Below are 21,021 nucleotides of genomic sequence, written 5' to 3' on the forward strand. Positions count from 1 at the left end.
GGGGCAAAAAGTGGATGTCCTGCTGTCTTGAAAGAGCATTTGGATGTCATTGCTAAAGCCAGGAAATTATAATTACTGTTTTGTGACTCACAGACAACTGCGGTAACAGAGGCCTGGGACAAATATTTTTGCCTTAGACAAATCGCCACACATAACGATGGCAAGAAATATTCATTTAGCATTATTTTTCATATTGTGTACTCCTATATCCCTCATCATATGGGAGCTCACCAAAATAGGACACACAAATACTTCTGGACCAAACAATCTTTGCCGAGTATTTTCGAAGGTAAGAAAGAATAGAGAGTAGAAATCTACTTTGACTTCGTAGGAAGAAGCCAAATTGCCATAAAAAGCAGCGTGATTCTCTTCATTTGTTTATCTTACATAAGTCTTTTTGAATATTTTTTAGGCAAAAGATGTCGCCGTTGTTGCTTTATATGTCTTTACCATTTTGCAATCTAAATGGGACTTTTACAAATATAGTAGTAACATAACATAGTTCAGGCTACACTTGACTAAATTAGTAACTAAAATCTAGCTGGAATTTTTTTTCTGTCAAAATTGAATTTTAAAAAGAAATAAACTTGGCTCACATCTAACCTAAATCATTCTATTAGTAGTTATATTAATAATTATACTTATCAATTATAGTTTGTATTATTATTATTAGTTAGGGCCTTACATTTAGACCATTATACACTTGGACCAAGAATTTAATGTGCCGTATTTTCCAGACTAGAAATTGCCTTTTTTTATTGTTTGGGAGGGCCTGCAATTAATACCCAAGTGCGACATATAAATTTGTCTCTATGACTAACAGATACATATTTAGCCTGTTGATCCTTGATCATCCTGTTGATACTTTAACTTGTGCTTGTTTTTGGTTTCCCATAAAATGAAAAATTGCTCTCCCAAAATTGTGAAATATTTTTTTCCCATTCATTATGTATTGTGTTACTATTTTGAAAGCAAAATGAGAAACTAATGTAGGTAAGGCTTAACAAACACTAACTAGACACAGTTTCTGACATTGTCCCAGTCAAACCAAGACAAAACACATTCATAGTTTCAAACCACTTTTCAGTCATTAGTTGAAGCAGTGGGTGTGCTGCTTTTTTTTTTAAGAGCATTTGGATGTCATTGGCAAGGCCCGGAAATAATGATTAACGTCTTGTGACTCATAGGGGATTGCCACGTGCTAACATAAAGCTTACTGGCGTAATACCTGGCAGTGTCGATGCCCAAGAAAGTCATTGTTTTGAAGCCAGTCTGCTGTGGGAGTTTACGTACGAATTCCAACAGGGGGGCAGTGTTATCGAACTGGCTGAGGTTGACACGGTGGGTCACTGTCTCGCCGTAGGACACAATTCCCACCTGAAAAACAGCACAGAAACATTTATTTTTCCTTTCTTTCTGTTCCCTGCTCCATTATCAAGTCTCCAGCCTGTCGCGGATGTGGTCTTGGACTTGGACGGTGACTTTCCAGAGGACTTTCCAGAGTTTCCTCTCTGGAAAAGTCCAAGCTTCTGAGCCATACGGATGCAAGCATCATAAAAATAACGGCTAAGACTGAATGAAAAATGAGCACGCTGTTTTTAAGAGCAGCAGTATACTGACTTGCGACAGCTTGGGTCCAATCTGAATGTTCTCGATGAAGCGGATAAGGAAATCGACGATACTGCTCCATGGGTAGATGCTGTTGGAGCCGTCCAAAACAATCACAATGTCCATCTCCTTGGCACAGTCTAGAAAAGAAAAAGTCCATTTATATTAAAAAAAACAAAATTAAACATCTGTAATGAGCAGTTTTGTGAAGTAAATCAAAGAGTACCTTGAACGCCAGGTGCTACAGAGTTAAGAACCTGGAAAGATGAGCTGACATTGGCGCACACCCCTGAAATGAATTGCTGCTGACCACACATGTAGCCATACTGTGGACCACATGCCTACAAACCCAAACAAACATACACTAATTCAAAAACTCTGAATGGAGCACTTGTATCATTAATTACTGCATTCAAACTTAACATTTTTGGGTAACTACAATTGTTCTTTTAGCTTTCCACCTTGCAAGTAAACGCACAATCATGGTATTTTTCCATGGTTTAACTGTTTTCTGTATATTCTGATTTAAGTTGAGAGCTTGACTTGAATTGTGTAAGTTAACACATTTTTTAGTCTGTGAGTCACACAGGACTATAAATAATGCAAAATGAAAGGGAAAAACGTATATACTATATAAATTGCACTGGAGTATAAATTGCATTTTTGGGGGCACTTTTTTTACTTTATTAGAAAGCAAGAACAAACATATAAACGTTAAAGTAATAGCAATATATAGTGAACAACAGACAAAATAGACAGAAAGATTGATTGAGTTAATGATTGAAATTGTTTTTCTACCAAACAGTCATGAGAACAGGATAAAGCTTTTGAACTCATCTTTATAAAAAAAATGCCTATAGTGCATTTCATTCACAGAATCCTGACACATTACAAGGAACAGGAAGGCAAAAGCGGGAGCATCCAGATTGAAATTCCCACAGATTAGTCCAAATGTCTCCTGAATGCGCTTTTATTTATGGTATAGAATTCTCACGTATGTCCTTTACGTATGGTACGGGACTGGGATACTTACCAAGAATCCGCCCCTGGGATTGGTCACGAGCGTGGTTCCCATGGTCATGTTTTCCTTGACTTCGTGTAAGTTGGGAACAGTGGTGTTTTCTGCAAAAAAACAAGGAAGAATAAACAAGAGAATACGCACAGGAAGAACAGCTGGACAAATTCCTCTTTTTCCATTTTTCCCAGAGGAAGAGAGACAAGCAGGGTGTCCTTTACGCTACCTCACATTTAAAGATAAAATTTGACAAGGAGCAAGTGTTAGAGTTCCCAATCAGGGATTCATTTGAGAATGCATTTTGCTGTTATTTGTGATTTTCAAAACATGTTATTTGTTACTTTTTGCACAAGTTACAGAGGAAATTGGAACGTAGAGATTTTGCATCTCTTAGTGCATCTCATTTTTTGAACCGCTTTATTCTCACGGGGGGTCCTGGAGCCTATCCCAGCTGTCTTCTGGCCAGAGGCGAGGGACACCCTGAATTGGTGGCCAGCCAATCGCAGAGCACAAAGAGACAAACAGCCATTCACCCTCACACTCATGCCTAGTGGCAATTCAGAGTGTCCAATCAGCCTACCATGAATGTATTTGGAATGTGGGAGGAAACCGGAGTACCCAGAGAAAACCCACACAGGCCCAGGACTCCCACTGTGGGGCAGACACGCTCCCAGGAAAAATGGTATGGACGTCTATCACTGTCAATGGCAGCCAATGAGTTAATAATTAAAAATAGATGAATACATTTTAATAGCATGATTTCATTTTGCCAATTATGACTGTAATAATTGGCTCCGATTGATTGATTGATTGATTGAATTGATCGAGTGATTGAATTGTGGACATATTGGACAAAATTCCATCATTTTACGTGGGCAAAGTGGTCATTTTAATGGAACATAAGTTTGGGTGAACAAAAACAAGTCCAAAAAAGGTGCAGTTGTCATGGTCATAATACATTTCAAGTGCATCTCTTTTCCGAGAAAAGGTCGGTTGGTTGCCCATATTCAAGCAGACACAAACCCCAGCGTGGCCCACAGGACTGCTCGCCAAGAGCTATTTAATGTTTATCTATTTAATGAAGCTGTAATTACAAAAGGAGCGCCCATTAAGACAGTGTTTGTTTACACAAAGGGACCTCGCTTCCCATCGGACAGGGAAATTCATATCCAGTAAAACTGCTACATCAAGAGAGGGAGAGACTGTGTCTTACCAGGCAACAGAAGTTTAATGCATTTGCTGTTCCGCTTGCCAACTGGACACTTGTAGACGTCGCCTGTTCGTTTCGCAGGTTGGCCCGACAGTGGCGATCCAATTAGAACCCTATATTTGAATTTGAAAAGGAAAAAAAAAACTTTTATCCTTCCGCATGTTGCCAACAAAGTCTTTCATGACCGTAAGAACATTTGTGATTCATCTATTAGATTAGTAGTTTTCCTTTTTATTGCATAAAAAAAATTAAAGCAGTTATTTAGCATTTTAAAATGACACAAAAGTAATGGACACATGACTCCATGCATGTGTGAGCTGGCCCATATGACCTGCTGTGTAAACTGATGCTAAAAGGAGTCCCTCTTCATCTAAACACCGCCGCTTATTAACATTCCTGAGCTCTAATGAGACCCGAGAGTCTGGAACACTGACTCGGAAAACATACACTCGTGCTCACGGGTGAAGATGCTTTTCAGTTCAGCTTGGACAACCTCGAAATGACACAGTCTGCAGTTGCGATGCAGATGCGTCACGACTACGAAAACATTGCAGGTTCAACTCAACCTGTTGATTTAGGGGTAAAGGCTATGTTAAATCGCATGCGGCTATGACAACATTGGCTGTATTGGAAAAATTGCAAGTACTATTGTCAAGAATCCTAAAAAAATTCAGACAAATTTCACTAACTGCAAAACGTCTGCGACGTGGCGGATGTCATTGTAGACTTGACGCAAAAGTCTATTTTTTCCGGACGACTTTGGCAGACGGCAGAAAGTTGACACAATACCCACAGAAAGGAAGTTTATCATTGACACAAAATACAACGTCCAATTTCCTTTTGAAATAAGCACCATTGTCGACGAGGAACGTGCAGTCTGTCCATTTTCATAAACAAATAAACATCTACTAACTACTATTAACTTTTTTCATGAGTTTGTAAATGTCCTCATGTTGAAAAAGACAAACTGTTTTAATAATTTTGATTGAATTATTTCTTTCGAGATTGGGTTAGATTTTCAAAATGAAACTACAAATTAATAAGAAAATTAGTGCAAGAAAAGGTGACATTTCAAGTCAGAAATTTGTGAGTAAATCTATTCATTAAGTTTCTGAACTGCATATCCTCACAAGAGACATGGGGGTGCTGGAGCCTATCCTAGAAAACTGTGGCCAATGGCCGGGGTACAATAACCTCAGTCTCAGTCTGTCTTGTGGACTTACTGTGTGTGGCTCCAATATCTTACCTAGGTCTACAATGTCTTCTGTGTCTTATGTTTGTCTTTCTACTGCAACCAAGACATTTTCCAAATACGGGATAAAATAAAGTTCTAATCTAATCTAAATAATATACAATCTACAAGCAAACTGACAACTTTTCATGCTCACACTCATAGGGACAATTTACAGTGTTCAGTTGTTTTGGGCATATGGGATGAAACTGGAGTACCCAAAGCAAACCCACACAGACACAGAGAGAACAGGCAAACTCAACACATTTTCCATCACTTCTCGCTTGATTGGCTCTTTTGTCGACATCTGCTCACCCGCTGCCATCCAGAACTCTTTGATTACGATTACGCAAATGACGTGTTATCGGAGGGAAAAGTGATCAAAGGGATGAGAGATGCATACGTGACTGGCTAGATTAGCACAGGGTGAATTACTTAAACTCGCCTCACATGGTTGTGGTAAAGCCAGAGGGTGGAATGAAAAAATTCATTCATCGTGCAAACTAGTTCAAAGATCACTTCATAAATTGAACTTATTCAGTTCATAGTTTGTAATTGCATGTGTTGAACTAAGTTCAAATGTGTTGCTAGTGTTGTCAATAAATATAAACAATTTAAGTGCATTTAAAATTTAAAAAAAATGATCATCTTAAAAAAAAACTGGAATTCTTTTGCAAAGCTAAGGATGTACTTGAAAGTGCAATAATATTTAGTCTGCAACACAAAATGAAACATTTTCTGTCAATTACTAGTTTTTTGGGGACACAATTATTTCTTTGTTTATCCAAAGAAACACAAAACATTTATAGCTGGTGTAAAATATTGGTGATATTAAGTGTATTATATTAGTTTGTAAAACAACACACACAAACACTATTCTTGGACAAGCTCAATGACGAATTATCACAATTATATTAATATGCATATATATGTAATATATTTACCAACGATTTGTAGTGGTGTTCTTAAAAAAACAGTCCTAAAATGCCCATACAAGTAAAAATAATAGCACTGAAACTATACGAACTTTTTTATTATCAATTTGACTCACTTTGAAAAACTCGCGACTAAATTTAAATGACATTTGAATCACTACAATGAAAAAAATATTCTAAAATGTACTTTTATAAACTTATTGAATTTATAACATTTGTTTAATGTCAGCCCCTCAGAACAAATATACAAAATAAAGAATTAAACTAATAATAAAAAAATATGATTTAAAAAGAGGAGGACATTTTTGTGAGAAATTATTTATATATTTTTCAATTTCAAGAGGATGTTCCTTCAGCTCCACTACTCCCTTTTCAAGTTAAATAAATAAAAATCTTAAAAACAGCACATATTATAAAACAAAGTCAAAACAACTCCTCCACTTTTTGACCCACATTTCTGTAACATATACTGATGGAACACAGCCTGATGAGCCCTCAAAACTACAGTATTTTTCATATACAATAGATTGCAGCTCTCACCATTTGCCCTCACTGTTTTCAAACTGCTGGACGGTGTAGCCAAACATGTCCTCCAGCGGACCACTGAAGGACAAACTGTTTTTCTGGTCCACGTTGAAGGATGACACACACACCAGAACTGTGGGGACAGTAAAAAAAAAAAAAAGTTATGCAGGGACACAATATCGTATAAAAAAACCTAACCGATGAAATATATGTATTTTGAAGTAATGCAACACTACCCTTAATTGTGCACAAATTTTTCGGTGATAGTTTATACTTTTCATACTGTTCTGCTACAGTGGGAATGAACTGAGTGAACTATACACATACACACATTGATACTGTGTCAGTTCAGAACGCACGTAAGGAATGTCGAGCATCGCCGTGAAACACTTTGCCCCCAAATTTGTCCGAACATGAGGACAAAGACTTCTTTTCTCCGCCCAATGCTGTCGCAGAGACGTTGTATGAATTGGTATGAATCATTGTGGGCGCACCACAAAGATGGCATTTATGTATTTGGTGTGCTAAAAATGAATTTCTACACTGTACTTTTTAGTAAGTGTCGCGGTAGGTTAAAACAGAGCAGAAGGATTAAAAAACAACACCACCAGTGGAGAACAATCTTAGAGACAACAAATAACTTGCAGCTGTTTGCTGGGAAACAATAGATTTATCCATGTTGATTGTGATTTGATTCATGATGATTTTTTTGTCTAATTTTGTACTCAGAGGCATAAATGCCTCCCAGAGGATGATAATAAGGACGATTACTCTCTCAAGCCAAAGTCAAGACAGGAAATCCTGTACTGGCAACCGTGTCGTTGTATGCGGTTGTGAGTGTGCCTAGCACAGCTGCGTAGGTTTGCGGGTGTTTCAGAATTTATTTGTTTGTTACCATATGGGCAAAAAGTACTTTGAAACTGAGACAAAAAAATGCAGATCTCACAGACTGCAAACAATAGAAGCAACTAGAATAAATAAGTAAACGTGTGAATACATAATTGAGGAAAATTTGCTTTTTTGGAGTGAGTACAAAGCACAAAAATAATTTAAATATGTATTACGACTTATCATTCATGAGATTGCATGTTCTCCCCGGGCCTGCGTGGGTTTCCTCCGGGTACTCTGGTTTCCTCCCACATTCCAAAAGCATGCATGGTAGGCTAATTAGACACTCTAAATTGCCCCTAGGTATGGGTGTGAGTGTGCATGGTTGTCCATCTCCTTGGTTGTGTCTGGGATAGGCTCCAGCACCCCCATGATCCTAATGAGGATAAAGCGGTTCAGAAAATGAGATGAAATATCCTTGAATGTACACGTTCATTTGGGGAAATGCCAGGTCTGTGGTAAGAACTGTTCTATTAAAGAATGTGTTTTCCTAAAGAAGGGGTCTCCAAATTGATCCTCATGGACCGCTGAGGGTCCTTGTTTTTCTTCCAATGGATCCAGAACAGACAGTTTATGATGAGGCAATGAGACAAACAACCAGTCACGCACACCTACGGACAATTTGAGTAGTAAATCGTGGTTTTGGGATGTGAGAGGAAACCGGAGTACCCGAAGAAATCCTATGCAGGCACAGTTAGAACAGGAAAAGTCTATACAGGAAGGCCAGAAGCTACCAAGGATTAAGGCCTTGATCTCAGAATTGTGAGGCAAACATGCTAACCACTCTGCCATCGTACACTTTCGATCCAATCAGTTTTATTTTCAAAATATTTTATGCCGATCCAATATCCATATCTTAAGACCAGCAAATTATAATGTAACCAGTAAAAGGCAAACCCCATTTTTGTATCAATACTATTAATTATTAGTACCCCTGCTGGTACCTCTCCAAGATATTTACAAATATTACACGATGCTCTGTTACTATAACTCATTTCTAAAGAGCAGGAACACCACTCAGCAGATTCCTTATCTTCTAAATTTGGTTGGTAATATGTCAGTCATTTGATCAGTCGGTTGTTGGATAGGAACATTTGGCAGCAAGCTGCACACATTATGAATCCTTTTGAGTTTATCAATTGATCCCTAAGATTTTGTCGAAGATTAGTCTTGTTTTTACAGCATTGCCTTCTGGCAGGACAACAGATCTTAGATCAAATGCATTTTCCAATATGTTCCTCTTTTCTTCTCTGCTTCCGCTTTACCGGGGGAGCTCCATTTCCTGTTCCTCGTAATGTGATTATAGATCTTCCGTAAATTGACAGGTGCACTCTCGCACACTTTGCTGAGTCAAGAGGGCTTCGAGCCAGTAGACCCTTTTGCTTTTATGAAACGTAAACTCCAGTGGGGTTCAAAGCTGCACCAAACAAGAAGTAGCTTTTTATATATCCCATGACTATTACACATCCAACTCAGCTGTGTTCAGTCTCTCCTCTCAGCATCTATTTTTGGGCGTCTGGCTAATGTCTGTGCTGGGAAACTAATAAGTCTAGTGGTCTGGCCAGCGATGGAAATGGCCTTGTGGAATTGCCCTTTGGGGCATTTGCTGTTCAAATTGTCCTCTACAGTTAGCAAGCTGCGTGGAGGAGAATGACTATTCGACATGCTCCCCTCTACTGATGACGTGCATGGCAAGTGTGTGCCTGCTGCTCACAGAAGACATTGCAAATGCAAAATTGTGGCAAACAAGATTTATTTGTGTATAGATTAGATTAGATAAGATTTGGGAAATGTCACTGTCACAGTAGCAATATATAATATATGTATGTGTATATATATATAATATATGTATGTGTATATATATATATATATATATATATATATATAATATATGTATGTGTATATATATATATATATATATATATATATATATATATATATATATATATATATATATATATATATATATATATATATATATATATATATATATATATATATATATATATATATATATATATATACATATACATATACATATACATATATATATATATATATATATATATATATATATATATATATATATATATATATATATATATATATATATATATATATATACATATATATACATATATATATATATATATATACATATATATATATATATATATATATATATATATATATATATACATATATATATATATATATATATATATATATATATATATATATATATATATATATATATATATTTATATATATATATATATATATATATATATATATATATATATATATATATATATATATATATATATATATATATATATATATATATATATATACATACATATATACGGTTGGTCATGAATTTAATGGCATGTTAGTCATAAATTAAATTCATTAGGGTTAGGGAGTCGGATTATTCTTCCCCCTTAACACAGAGGCATTCATATAGGTTTTAAAAAATTCAGATTTGCATAATTAAGTACTTCAACTATCTTTCACATGAAAATGTGTTATAGTAGCTGATGCCATTCATTGATATATTATCCATTTAATTTCCGTACTGATTACTCTCACAAGGGATGTGAGCGGGCTGGCGCTGATCCCAACTAACAACGGGCACCAGGCAGGGGTCACCATGAATTGGAGGTCAGCCAATCCCAGTCGTGATATTATATATTTGCATATAACTTTGCAATGTGATAATGCTGATATTAAGTTGATCACTTAAGTTCACACTTAAGTGAGCCTTGGTCTGAAAGTACTTTTTTCTTGACTACTATAAGTTACATAAATTCTGGCTAATAATTGTGATTTATTTGAACTTAATTTGTCTATTATTATTTTTCATTCTGACCACTAATAGCCTTTTATTTGGTTGAAGTCTATCTGTTTTACCAGTGTTGCATTAACATGTATGTTCTTGGTTTCTGATAATACAAAAATGTGCCCTTCTAAAAAAATCTGACATTTACTCTCGCGCAACTATATTTTTCCCTCTTCATTGTGTATTCTTTGGGTGGTGAGACTAATATTAACGTCTGAAAAATACGGTATACCTGAATATTTCAACAGTCAGTCTTTCCTATTCCAGTCCAATTAGAAGACCTACATGATAATCACTTTTACAAGATAGTTCTAATCTAATGGCTGGCTTTGGGACCGCAAAAGTGTCCTATTAAAGAGAAACCACTTTCCCTTAATTTGTTGGTATTTTTGGCCTTTTATGTGTAAGCAAAAATCCGGCCAGCTGCGCCAAGGCATAAAATATTGGCAGACAATTTACATTAACAAGGAGACAACTTTTTCTGCTTATCCTGAGCCTAAACAAGGCTAAGCAGATGAATTGCACTGAAAGATGGAATTGAAGTGGGGGAAAAAAACTGCAAAAAACAAAAGCCAGAAGTTTGCGAGCCTGTTTTCAGTCTAAAGTCAATGTGGGCCTCATTGATGCTGGCACTGCGTCAACTCGCAAAGACATGCCATAAAACAATGAATGCCCCCTAAACAATGACTCAGGCACGCTTAGAAGGACAAAAGCTTAAAATACCTGGAGGTAAAAGACAAATTGTGCACTGCTTGTTTTAGCACCTGTAAGATGTTGAAAATTTTGCTCATCTGTAACACTACTGTTTTTGCCTTGATTTTTTCCACATTGTACTATTTTTTAGATCCAAATGAAACGCAATTACCATGGAGACCAAGCTTAACCATCCTTCCAAGGACAGTGATGTAACACATTGGGTTGCATGCATGCTTCAGATTGCAATCTTGGTGTTTTGATATTTGCATTTTATGGGCCATTTCTAAACTCACTGGATGCCTGAATGGAGTGAAAGATGGAGGATTGGAGATGTTTTTTAGATCTTTGAAGAATGAATTTATAAAATTGTCAGTATTAAACACAAAACATCAAACATAAAAATAAATACATTGGACTTTGAAGGAAAACTTGGTGTCTGTGGTGCATGTTTTTTCTCCAACAAGCCAAGGCCCGATTTGACTTTCTTGGCACGTCCAAGCAGGGCAGCCTGCAGCCATTATGAACATATGAGCCCCAAATATTTCCAGATTTCCTCTTAGCCTTTTATCCTGATCTTATTTTATCTCCTGCTGCACCCAATTGCCCATCCGCATTTCATTAATTCATTTTTAGGGTGTGTTTTAATGTAGCACATTCTTCTTATATTGTTTCCGCTACAGCATCCGCACCTCACACTAAACTTGAGAGACCGTTCGTATTTGTGTTGGCATGCGTCCACAGTTATGTTTGTCCACATACACCCACGTGGCTGTATTCTAACCAAGTTTCTACGATAAGAGTGGGAAAAGCAAGAGGAATAGTGTCAAATGAAAACAATATGACTTTTTCCATTGTAAGGATGAGAAGGTACCGACTCAACATGCATAATGGTTACGGTTGGTAATGAAATAAAGCTAACGAGCGGGAAGATTTATGGGCCTACATGAAAGCTGCCCAAATGTTCAAAATCCGTTTCTTATTAACACCATGTTAACAACATTGGTAGCAAATCAAAAGAATAGACGTAACACCGTATCCTGAACTGCTATTGTGTGCAGCATATTACCAAAATTTCAATAATAAATGATAGAGTTTGCAAAAGTACTGTCATTTTGATGTTATTTTATGTTTTTGCCTTGACATAACATTTGCAATGTTTGTTATATTCAATTGATTGTTTTTTTTGTGGGATTTCTGGGACATTTCATCTTTTTCTGCAAACTTTGTTTCAATAAGGTCAAAGTAGAAACATCATAAAACATGATGTACATATACAATTTTCCTGCTATAAACTGGATTATTTGTGACTTATTATCTTAACTCAGTAAATATGACACATAAAAAGTGATCATGTTTCACTGCCATTGAATGCCATCAATGGCAGCTAATGAGTTAACATTTCAATCATGTGATCATAGTAATGTCGTCATTTATTCTTAATAACCATGATCAAATTAAGAATTTGACCAATCAACCTATATATCAACTTTCACTCGGTATTCAATAATTCTAATAGAATTTAGGATTCTTGTAAATTAACACATTTTCTTTTTTTTCCTCTTAAAATAATGACAAAGTATTTGAATTTAAGCCGCAATAACTACAGTACACACGACAAGCTACATTTTTTGATAACTATTAACTATTTTGTTAGCCCCTCAACATTGACCCACCAACCCCCTTTAAGGACCATCATCCATCTCCCTACTCTTCCTTCCATTAATCTCTGTCCATTCATGCTTTTTTGGGGGATACATTCCACCATGTGCAACTTCCAGATGTATTCTCTCCACGGGAGGACAAAACATGGGACCAGCCAAAACCCACGCATGACATCATCAGTAATGGACCCCCATCCCAGAACTGCCTATATCCTCAGAGAAAACCCCCATTTTACAACAAAAGCAGCTAAATATGCTGATGGATGGCAATTTGAACGTACACAGAGGAATTGGAATGATTGGGGGATGAAAGGGCGGGGCTTCAAACAAAAAATATACAAACAGCAGAGGGTCATACAATAACCTTTGTGCCAGAATTAATAAGAAAGATGCATGAAGACTTGCAGCAAGTGGAGTGGCTAAACTCACACTTAAGACAACACTGCCGGTATTTTTGGGGGTGGGGCATCAAAGTCGCCTAATGACTACACACAACACACACAATAATCATATCCTATGGAAAATAGCAGGATTTGCATCACATCCACCCAATGTTTTAAGCCATACATAATCGTTAAAAATCTCCACAGGACACATTGTTTTAGTCATTGAAGATGTGTCATTTACAATTTTGGATAAGGACTTGCAATATATTTGGTCACAGAAATGGATCCAGATGGTCTTTCAAATTACGAAATCATGTCTACGGCATTTTTTCATTCATTCATGAAGCTGAAGCCTATCTAAGCCAATTGTTCAGAACTGAATTGGTTGTCAGCCAATGGCAGAGCACAATGATGTGGACAACCAATCACTTTAGGGACACTTTAGAATATTCAACCAGCCTAGCATGGATGTTTTGGGATGTTGGAGGAAACCCGTGTGGACATAGGGAAAAAAACATGCAGACTTCACACTCGAAGGTCGGAAAATATCGGTTTCACAGATTGAACCCTCAATCTCAGAACTGTGAAGTAAGCAAATGTTATTTAGCAAAAGTAAAGAACCAGTGTTTAAAGTCATTTTGGAGAGAAAAGTTGCAACCCCTTTGTACACTAATTCCCATCAGATCAAATTGAATTTTGGGAGAAACACTTGTTTCACAGCAAATAAAAGTGTAGGGTTGCAAATTCACTTTAAAGGCCGTTGAAATGTTGTTGCTAAACAGCGCTACCTACAGAAGCACCAATCATATTGCATTGCATTATAAAATTTCAAAAGAGATTCAATGATCTTGGACTATTGTCCTGCACTGGTGAAGTACTCTGTTGCTAACCAAAACATCAAATACTTTCTCACCAAGGTACAAATGCAGTATTTTAAAAGAATTGTCATAGATTTTTAGGCATGAACGATGATTTACAGCAATGTTAGGTGGTCACGGCAACGTTGGCAACAGTGTTTATGGGCCTACATGACTCAAATCTTCCGCCCAGTCTGCCTCAATTCTTGAAGTTTCTCTGAATTACTTCTGCTCTAAATTAAAAGTGAGGAAAAAGGCGTGTTCCCACCGTAACAATTTAATGGCCTCCCACTATGCCACACTTTACGAGCCCCCCAACACCCACTCTATAAAGCCAAGTGTGTTGAAGCATGTCTCACAAGGCAGTGAATCTGTTTTTGGTCTGTATGTATACGTATGTTTTGTGAATGACTCGTAAACAGTTAGGATATTCTCCCTAATAAGTGTAAATGTAGATTTATGTTGACATCTGTCCTTGCATCGTATCCTATGGAATTCATACTATAAATCGCCATAATGGTGTCTGTTGGGTTGTCTCGCTTCATTCATAAAATACGAATGGCACGATTGCCAATCTTGGAGTTTGTTTGTCAGCCTCAAAATCACCCAAAATATGAAATGTATCTGAAAACAAACAATTGTTGTAGTCACTACTCAGTTGTTAATCAACCGGTCTCCGATACCCGCATACCTGTCAATTTATGTTTTTAACGTATTTTATACATATTATAATCATTTGAAAAATTGTGGACAGTCAAGTTGTCAGTGTCATACAGTGACATGCATCTACAGAATCTTGAATTTAGTCCATACAAAAGGCGCACCGACTGATTGAGCACCCCATCTACTTTGGGGGAAATTTTAGACTTTGAAGTGCACCCAACGCAAGTAAATATGTGTTTTGTTTGTAAGGTTTATTAACACTTTATACAGGGAATTGCAATCATAAATAAGGGGAACAACTGGCCATGGTTTACAGGCATGTACTTAAGACAAACTGATCCCCATTATTAGAATGCTCGACCATCACTGGCTGCAGATGATCACGTGACATTTCTTGGCCAACCAGTGCTGCAAGGAATTTATATATCTTGAAATTTTTAAAAATCATATTTTATTTTACACTAAAGTAGGATTCGATGAATGCGCATATGAAACTGGTGGAGTTCAATGAATGCGTATATGAAACCGGTGGGGTTGGGCAGGGTTAAGGACCACTGCTATACAGTAATAGTTTGTTTATTGGTTAAAAAAAAAAACTCCAAGACCTACTGCAATGGGTGAATAACAGGGACAGTGTTCTATTTAAGATTATTTGCACATATCTCTGTACTATAACTTTCATATTTCATGTTTGTTTTATTGTTCCTAAACGTTCCGTATTTATTTGGCCCAGCCAGGCCACGATGTGGTGAATCTGTGAAGTAATTAGCAATTCCTACAAGAAATATTATCTCGACTTCATCTGAGTTGGCAACGAAAATCATTGTCAGCATATATTTTGCTGGACAGTCAGTTTAATTAATTAATGGGCTGAAAAAAAATATTTGTGTGTGCAATCTCCAGAGAAATTTTTTTTAAGCATCTCTCTCCACTGTGTACTTAATTTATGTCAGTTCAAGGGTCCTGACATAAAAGTCTCAGGAACACACTGGAACTTTCGGGGTTCTGAGTCTCCTAGTGTGTGGCATGACCTTCCTGCGAAGGTTAAGACAGATGGAAGCTCTCACAACGTGACGTCGCACCTTCACGGTTGTTTTGCCTGTCCGAAGCTTGCTTTGAAGGATATCCCTTTCCCCACCAAAGTGTGCAAACGTTTGAGTTGTTGTTAAATGGATTAGTCCTGAAGGTTTAGTGTGAGTCTGTGTTTGCTTTTAGGCTCAGAGGTCTCTTACATGAAGATTAGGTTCTTCAAGCAAACACTTCACCAAGATAATAACGGGGATCAATGGCGGCAAAGTCAGTCAGTAGTCACTGATAGTGTAGCGGGACACTCGTGGGGGTTTCGGTAGTCACCGGTGGGAGTTTGAGTGTGTCTGTCAATATGGTGTTGTGCCCTGCGATTGACAGTCCAATGGGTGTGTCTTTACTTGCATCAAAGACAGCAGCTCTCTTTGACCTTGAACTAGACTGGAATTAAAATTGTATTTACTTATTTTATTTACCATACTCTGACCTTACTGTTCACTGAAAGCTAATATTATGACAAAAACCTTTCCATTCATTTTCTGAACCGCTTGTCCTCACAAGTACCGCTGAGGGTGCTGGAGCACATCACAACTAACTATGAGAACCAGGCGGAAGAAATCCTGAATCAGAGGCCAGCCAATCAAACGGCACAAGAAGACAAACAACAGTTCACGCTCACACTCATTAATAGGAGCAATGTAGAGTTATCAACCAGCCAACTTGGCGTGTTTTTGGAATGTGGGAGGAAGCTGGAGTACCCAAAGAAAACCCAGGCAAGTACGAGCAGAACATACAAACTCCACAATGTTAGGACTGACCTGGAATCGAACCCACGACCCCAGAACTGTTAGCCCCACACACCAACCACTCAACCGCCAGGCCGCCACACAAAAATTCTTCCATTTTTACTTCATATTTCTCAACCAACAACTACATACCAAGTGTGTGTACAACCGAACTTTAGATAGTACAACTACATACTACAACTGTACGTGATCTACTTAAAATCACTAGTTCCTGCTGACACGGACACACGGCAGCAGACTTCAAGGCAAACAAATGTGTACCAAACATGATATAAATGCAGAAAGGTGATAATGCCTTCTTGCAACATATATCTGTCAGATACATTTTGCAAAAACTGAAGTGAAACCACAAACACCTAGTTTTAGTTCCTCTGTATTGTGGCTGCGGCTAAGGTTTGGTTAACATTTCATTTTTGCACCCCATTTGCTCATTCTTTTACACTAATAGAAATAAGGCTCCACACCCTTGATTTACACGCTTTATTCTTTATATTCTACAACAATCAGTGGGCTAACTGCAGCCCACTACACAGTTTTTATTGTCCCGAATTTAGCAAAATATGGTTGGATATGGCCTGCACAGTGGCCCGGTGACGTGAGTGGTTTGCGTGTCGGCCTCACACCTTTGGGGTCCTGGGTTGAAATCCAGGTCACGTCTATCTGTGTGGAGTTTGTATATCCTCCCTGGACCTGTGTGGGTTTCCTCCAGGTACTCTGGTTTCCTCCCACATTCCAAGAACATGCATGGTAGGCTGATTGGACACTCTAAATTGCCCCACAGGTATGAGAGTGAGAGTGAATGGTTGGTTGTCCGTCTCCATGGTTGTGAATTATTAAAGGCATTTGCACAACAACAACAAAAACGAAAAACCGCAGAAGAGGTGAGATTATTTTAGAGTGCATCCTGTAAATAACGGCACTAAGTGACATCGTCAAGGCTGATGGGTTTTTTGGAACGAATGGTGTTACTCACAAAGCATATTTGATGCATTATCCCCGATACAGGTGTTAATTTCTTATGTGTTTGGATCAAAATGGTGATAGGTTTAGCAAGAGAAAGAATAACAGATACGCAGATTTGTTGTGCATCCAGGATGTAAGCATAAGGTCTCTGAAAGGGCTGGATTTCCCAAGAGAGTTATAATAATAAAGGCAAGAGGTGAAAGCAATGTATTGAAATTAACCTCAAGTGTCTTTCCTATACTCAAATGAACCGTGTAGCATTCATGGTGTCAGATTCCTGCTACAATGTGAAATACCTCATGTTTGCGCACGAGAGTGTTTGATACATTTTTGGTATGAATTCACAATCATTTTGCGCTTGCTAGACCTTTATAACACTTGTACCACACGGTTTATCGCTGCGTGTGACATAACATTCAACACTCGCTTGTGCTTGGGGTATTTCACATTACAAGACTCAACCAGACCCGCCTGATGGTGTAGTAGTGCCTGACATTTTATTTTGATATATTTAATAAAGGGACAATATTTGGTCCGGGCAGGCGTGGGCCCTACGGCTGACTGGCGGCCAGTTCAGGGTGTAGTCTGCCTTTTACCCAAAGTCAGCTGGGATATGCTCCAGCAAACCCCCCCTATAACCCTTAAGAGAATACATTGTACCAGACCAGAGAAGAAAAGTCTAAACCAATCAGCATTTGGACAAATTATGATTGCCTCGGCCTGCATTTAGTTTGTTTATGCATTGTTCAGACTTGCAGGAAAAAAAACGTGATTTTCAGACAAACTGGATTTAAAAACTGGATGGCTCTTTAGTAGTCTGAACAGAAGAAAGCACAGGATTCAAGTTTTGCAGGACAGAATAAAACCGCATATGAAAAGGTGTATTCCCGTCCGATATGGATAAGATGCTTCTCAGTGTGAACAGTACAGATGGGTTTTCACTGTTCATGACGTCATTTTACGCTGGATAAAACTTACATTCATTGCAGCAACCTATCAGATGTGTCAATAATGTGACCCGGTCTGAACAGGTCCAAATGTGATTTAGCCACTTGTTAAAAACAATATGAACAGTCAGTCCTTAAAATCTGATTTGAGGAATCAGATAAGCCTGCTGCACACAGCCTTAGTTTTGCCATCAACATTATTAATGAATATGGACCTAATTTCACCACGAAGTACCTTAAAAAACAGCAAAAATACACTGAAAATTTGCAAAACCAAAAAAGCATAATTGAAACCACAGTTGTTACAAGTGCCTTACAAGTTTTTGCCCTGTGTCTTAGCTCTTACATGAGCTGATTGAAGCCAGATGGCGCCCTCCCTTTATTCCCATCCAAACTGAAACCACCTGTAAAACCCCATCTCCGTTCAGAATTTGCAGAGATTAAATGCTTGCCACTACCAATCACCTCTGGCTGAGAGCTGTGTAACTATCTGGTGTATCACAGCATGGGATAACGTGTAGCTTCTAACACAGGTGAGGTCACAGCAGATCAGCTTTTAGTGCACACCATCAGTTTTAAGTACATCCAGATCCACTGGTGAACAATCCAGAGTAAAGGTGCGCAGACGGGATCGAGGTCATGGGGGGGTGGGCATGACGCGGGGAAGTAATGATTTGCTTCATGAGCTTCTGCACACAACTCAACAGGCTTTCACATTATTCTAAGGAGCACCGCAAGTCGAAGTCATGTGCACAAGCGAAGCAAATTGGTATAATAAGACAGATGTTTTGGTTTGGCTTGTACTATACTGTATATTTCACGGCCTACTTGGATAGAACTGAAGGAAATCCCCACAACTTGCATCACAGATTGTATTTTACTCATCAGCAGTGATTGACAGTGATAGACTTCCAAACCAGATGAACCAGGAGGAATGGCAGTGAATGATTGTGTTTTAATGTGTTTGACAGGCAGAGACGTCCAAACTAGTTGAACTGGGAAGGCCTGACAGTTAATGTTTGGCTTGCAAACTCATACCGATGGACAGGTTAGAGCCAATAATCTATAATCCTTATAAAGTGGGATTTGTGGATGGATAGATGGATATTCTCCCCGGGCCTGCGTGGATTTTCTCCGGGTAGTCCGCTTTCATCCCACATTCCAAAAACATGCACGATAGGCTGATTGGACTCTAAATTGACCCTAGGTATGAGAGTGAATGGTTGCTTGTCTCTTTGCGCCTTGCGATTGGCTGGCCTCTAATTCAGGGTGTCGCCCGCCTCTGGCCCGAAGTCAGCTGGGATAGGCTCCAGCACCCCACGCGACCCTAGTGGGCATAAAGCGGTTCAGCAAATGAGATGAGATTTTACAATATGAATAATGTGTGCAGAGACACCCGAGTGAGTCACACATCATGAAGGTCAGAGCAAGCAGAGCAACAGCAGAGAAATGTTTTCTTTAGTAAAGTGTAAACATGACACTATACTAATATAAGTTCTACATTGTCATTTTTCGAGAGAAAAGTTGTAATATTACGAAATTAAAGTCACAAAATTACGAGAATGAAGTTGCAAATTGTTAACTATGATATTAAGTAATGTTCTCCTTATTTTTCCATAATGTGCACCAGAACTTGTTTGATTTCACTGGCTTCGAACCCCTGTCGACGTTTTGGGGGTTTATTTGAGCACTTAAGACAAAAACAATAGATGATAAATGATACATCAATGAATGAATGGGCATGATGAATGATGTCAGACCCTTTAAGAAACCAGAACTAAACCCAATTTTAACACAACCCCCCATAGTTTAAGATTTTCTGCCATGCTAGACACATCAAAACAGGTGTAATAGTAGTGAGGGGCAATTAATGCATATGGGCTATTAAACATACAACAATGAAACAGATCCTCTGCTTTGTCGTGGAGAATAAATGTCACTGAACACACATTTAGGATCAAATCGGGGAAAATAACTCATGTATGTCTTGCTATTCTGAGGGACCAATGCATAAAAATATTTGAAGATCTCAATTGCTGTATCAATGAAAAGAAATCAGCTGAGTTTTACTTAATGAAAAACTTGCTCCAGCATCCATTTGTATGGGGAAACAAGAAAAAAGTACATGTTAATTCCCTTGGGATAAATCCCACTAGAAAATGGGGTGACAACGTGGATGCTGCTTGACGCCAATGATACGCGGTTAAATGATCTCAGCGCAGTTTAGGAATATGACGCCTGGTAACAATTATTTAATTAAGTGTTATTAAATGAACTCACCAGTGAGCGCGGCTGTCGCGAGAGCGCAGCTTGAAATCCCCGGCATCTCGGCTCTGTCAAAAACAAAACAAAAACGGACCTATAGTTATTATTCCTTCAAGTTGAGTGACATGGGACGCAGAAAATGATTGAATGCGCAAGTCTCCTCTAAAAAAAAGTCCACAGCGTGACGAGATCTAGTCCATCACGCGTCTGCTCGCGCTCTGAAGGACTGCGCCAGGGTAAGAGGAGGAAGAAGAGGAAGGCGGAGGAGGGAAGTTCATAAGCGGGACCCTACTCGGTGGGCTTGGTCTGCCAGAGCATGGGAAATTCTTACTAGTGCCCGGAAGTGAACATTTACACCGCTGTTCTGTCTTAAGTGACAGCTGAACACATTCCGCTTCAATAGCATGACATTAACATAGACGGGATTGGCATGGGAATGTATACAATAGAATCACTATAAAGGATTTTCCCTATTAGAAATAATTTCTTCTTGTGTA

General features: G+C 38.2%; 1 protein-coding gene across 1 annotated transcript in view; it reads right to left on the reverse strand.

The window, feature by feature from the left end:
* The window catches only part of itga1 (integrin, alpha 1), a 37,126-nt gene extending 16,376 nt beyond the window's left edge, over window positions 1-20,750 (reverse strand). The window contains exons 1-7 of the mRNA XM_077737812.1: window positions 20,540-20,750; window positions 6,540-6,657; window positions 3,837-3,946; window positions 2,642-2,730; window positions 1,835-1,949; window positions 1,621-1,748; window positions 1,229-1,377 (exon numbers count right to left, since the gene is read on the reverse strand). Of these exons, the coding sequence (XP_077593938.1) occupies window positions 1,229-1,377; window positions 1,621-1,748; window positions 1,835-1,949; window positions 2,642-2,730; window positions 3,837-3,946; window positions 6,540-6,657; window positions 20,540-20,585 (755 nt within the window). The 5' untranslated portion in view covers window positions 20,586-20,750. The remainder of the gene's footprint in view (window positions 1-1,228; window positions 1,378-1,620; window positions 1,749-1,834; window positions 1,950-2,641; window positions 2,731-3,836; window positions 3,947-6,539; window positions 6,658-20,539) is intronic.
* Between the last annotated feature and the right edge of the window lie 271 nt (window positions 20,751-21,021).

This window comes from Stigmatopora nigra, chromosome 17 (genome assembly GCF_051989575.1).
Source record: "Stigmatopora nigra isolate UIUO_SnigA chromosome 17, RoL_Snig_1.1, whole genome shotgun sequence".
NCBI lineage: Eukaryota > Metazoa > Chordata > Actinopteri > Syngnathiformes > Syngnathidae > Stigmatopora > Stigmatopora nigra.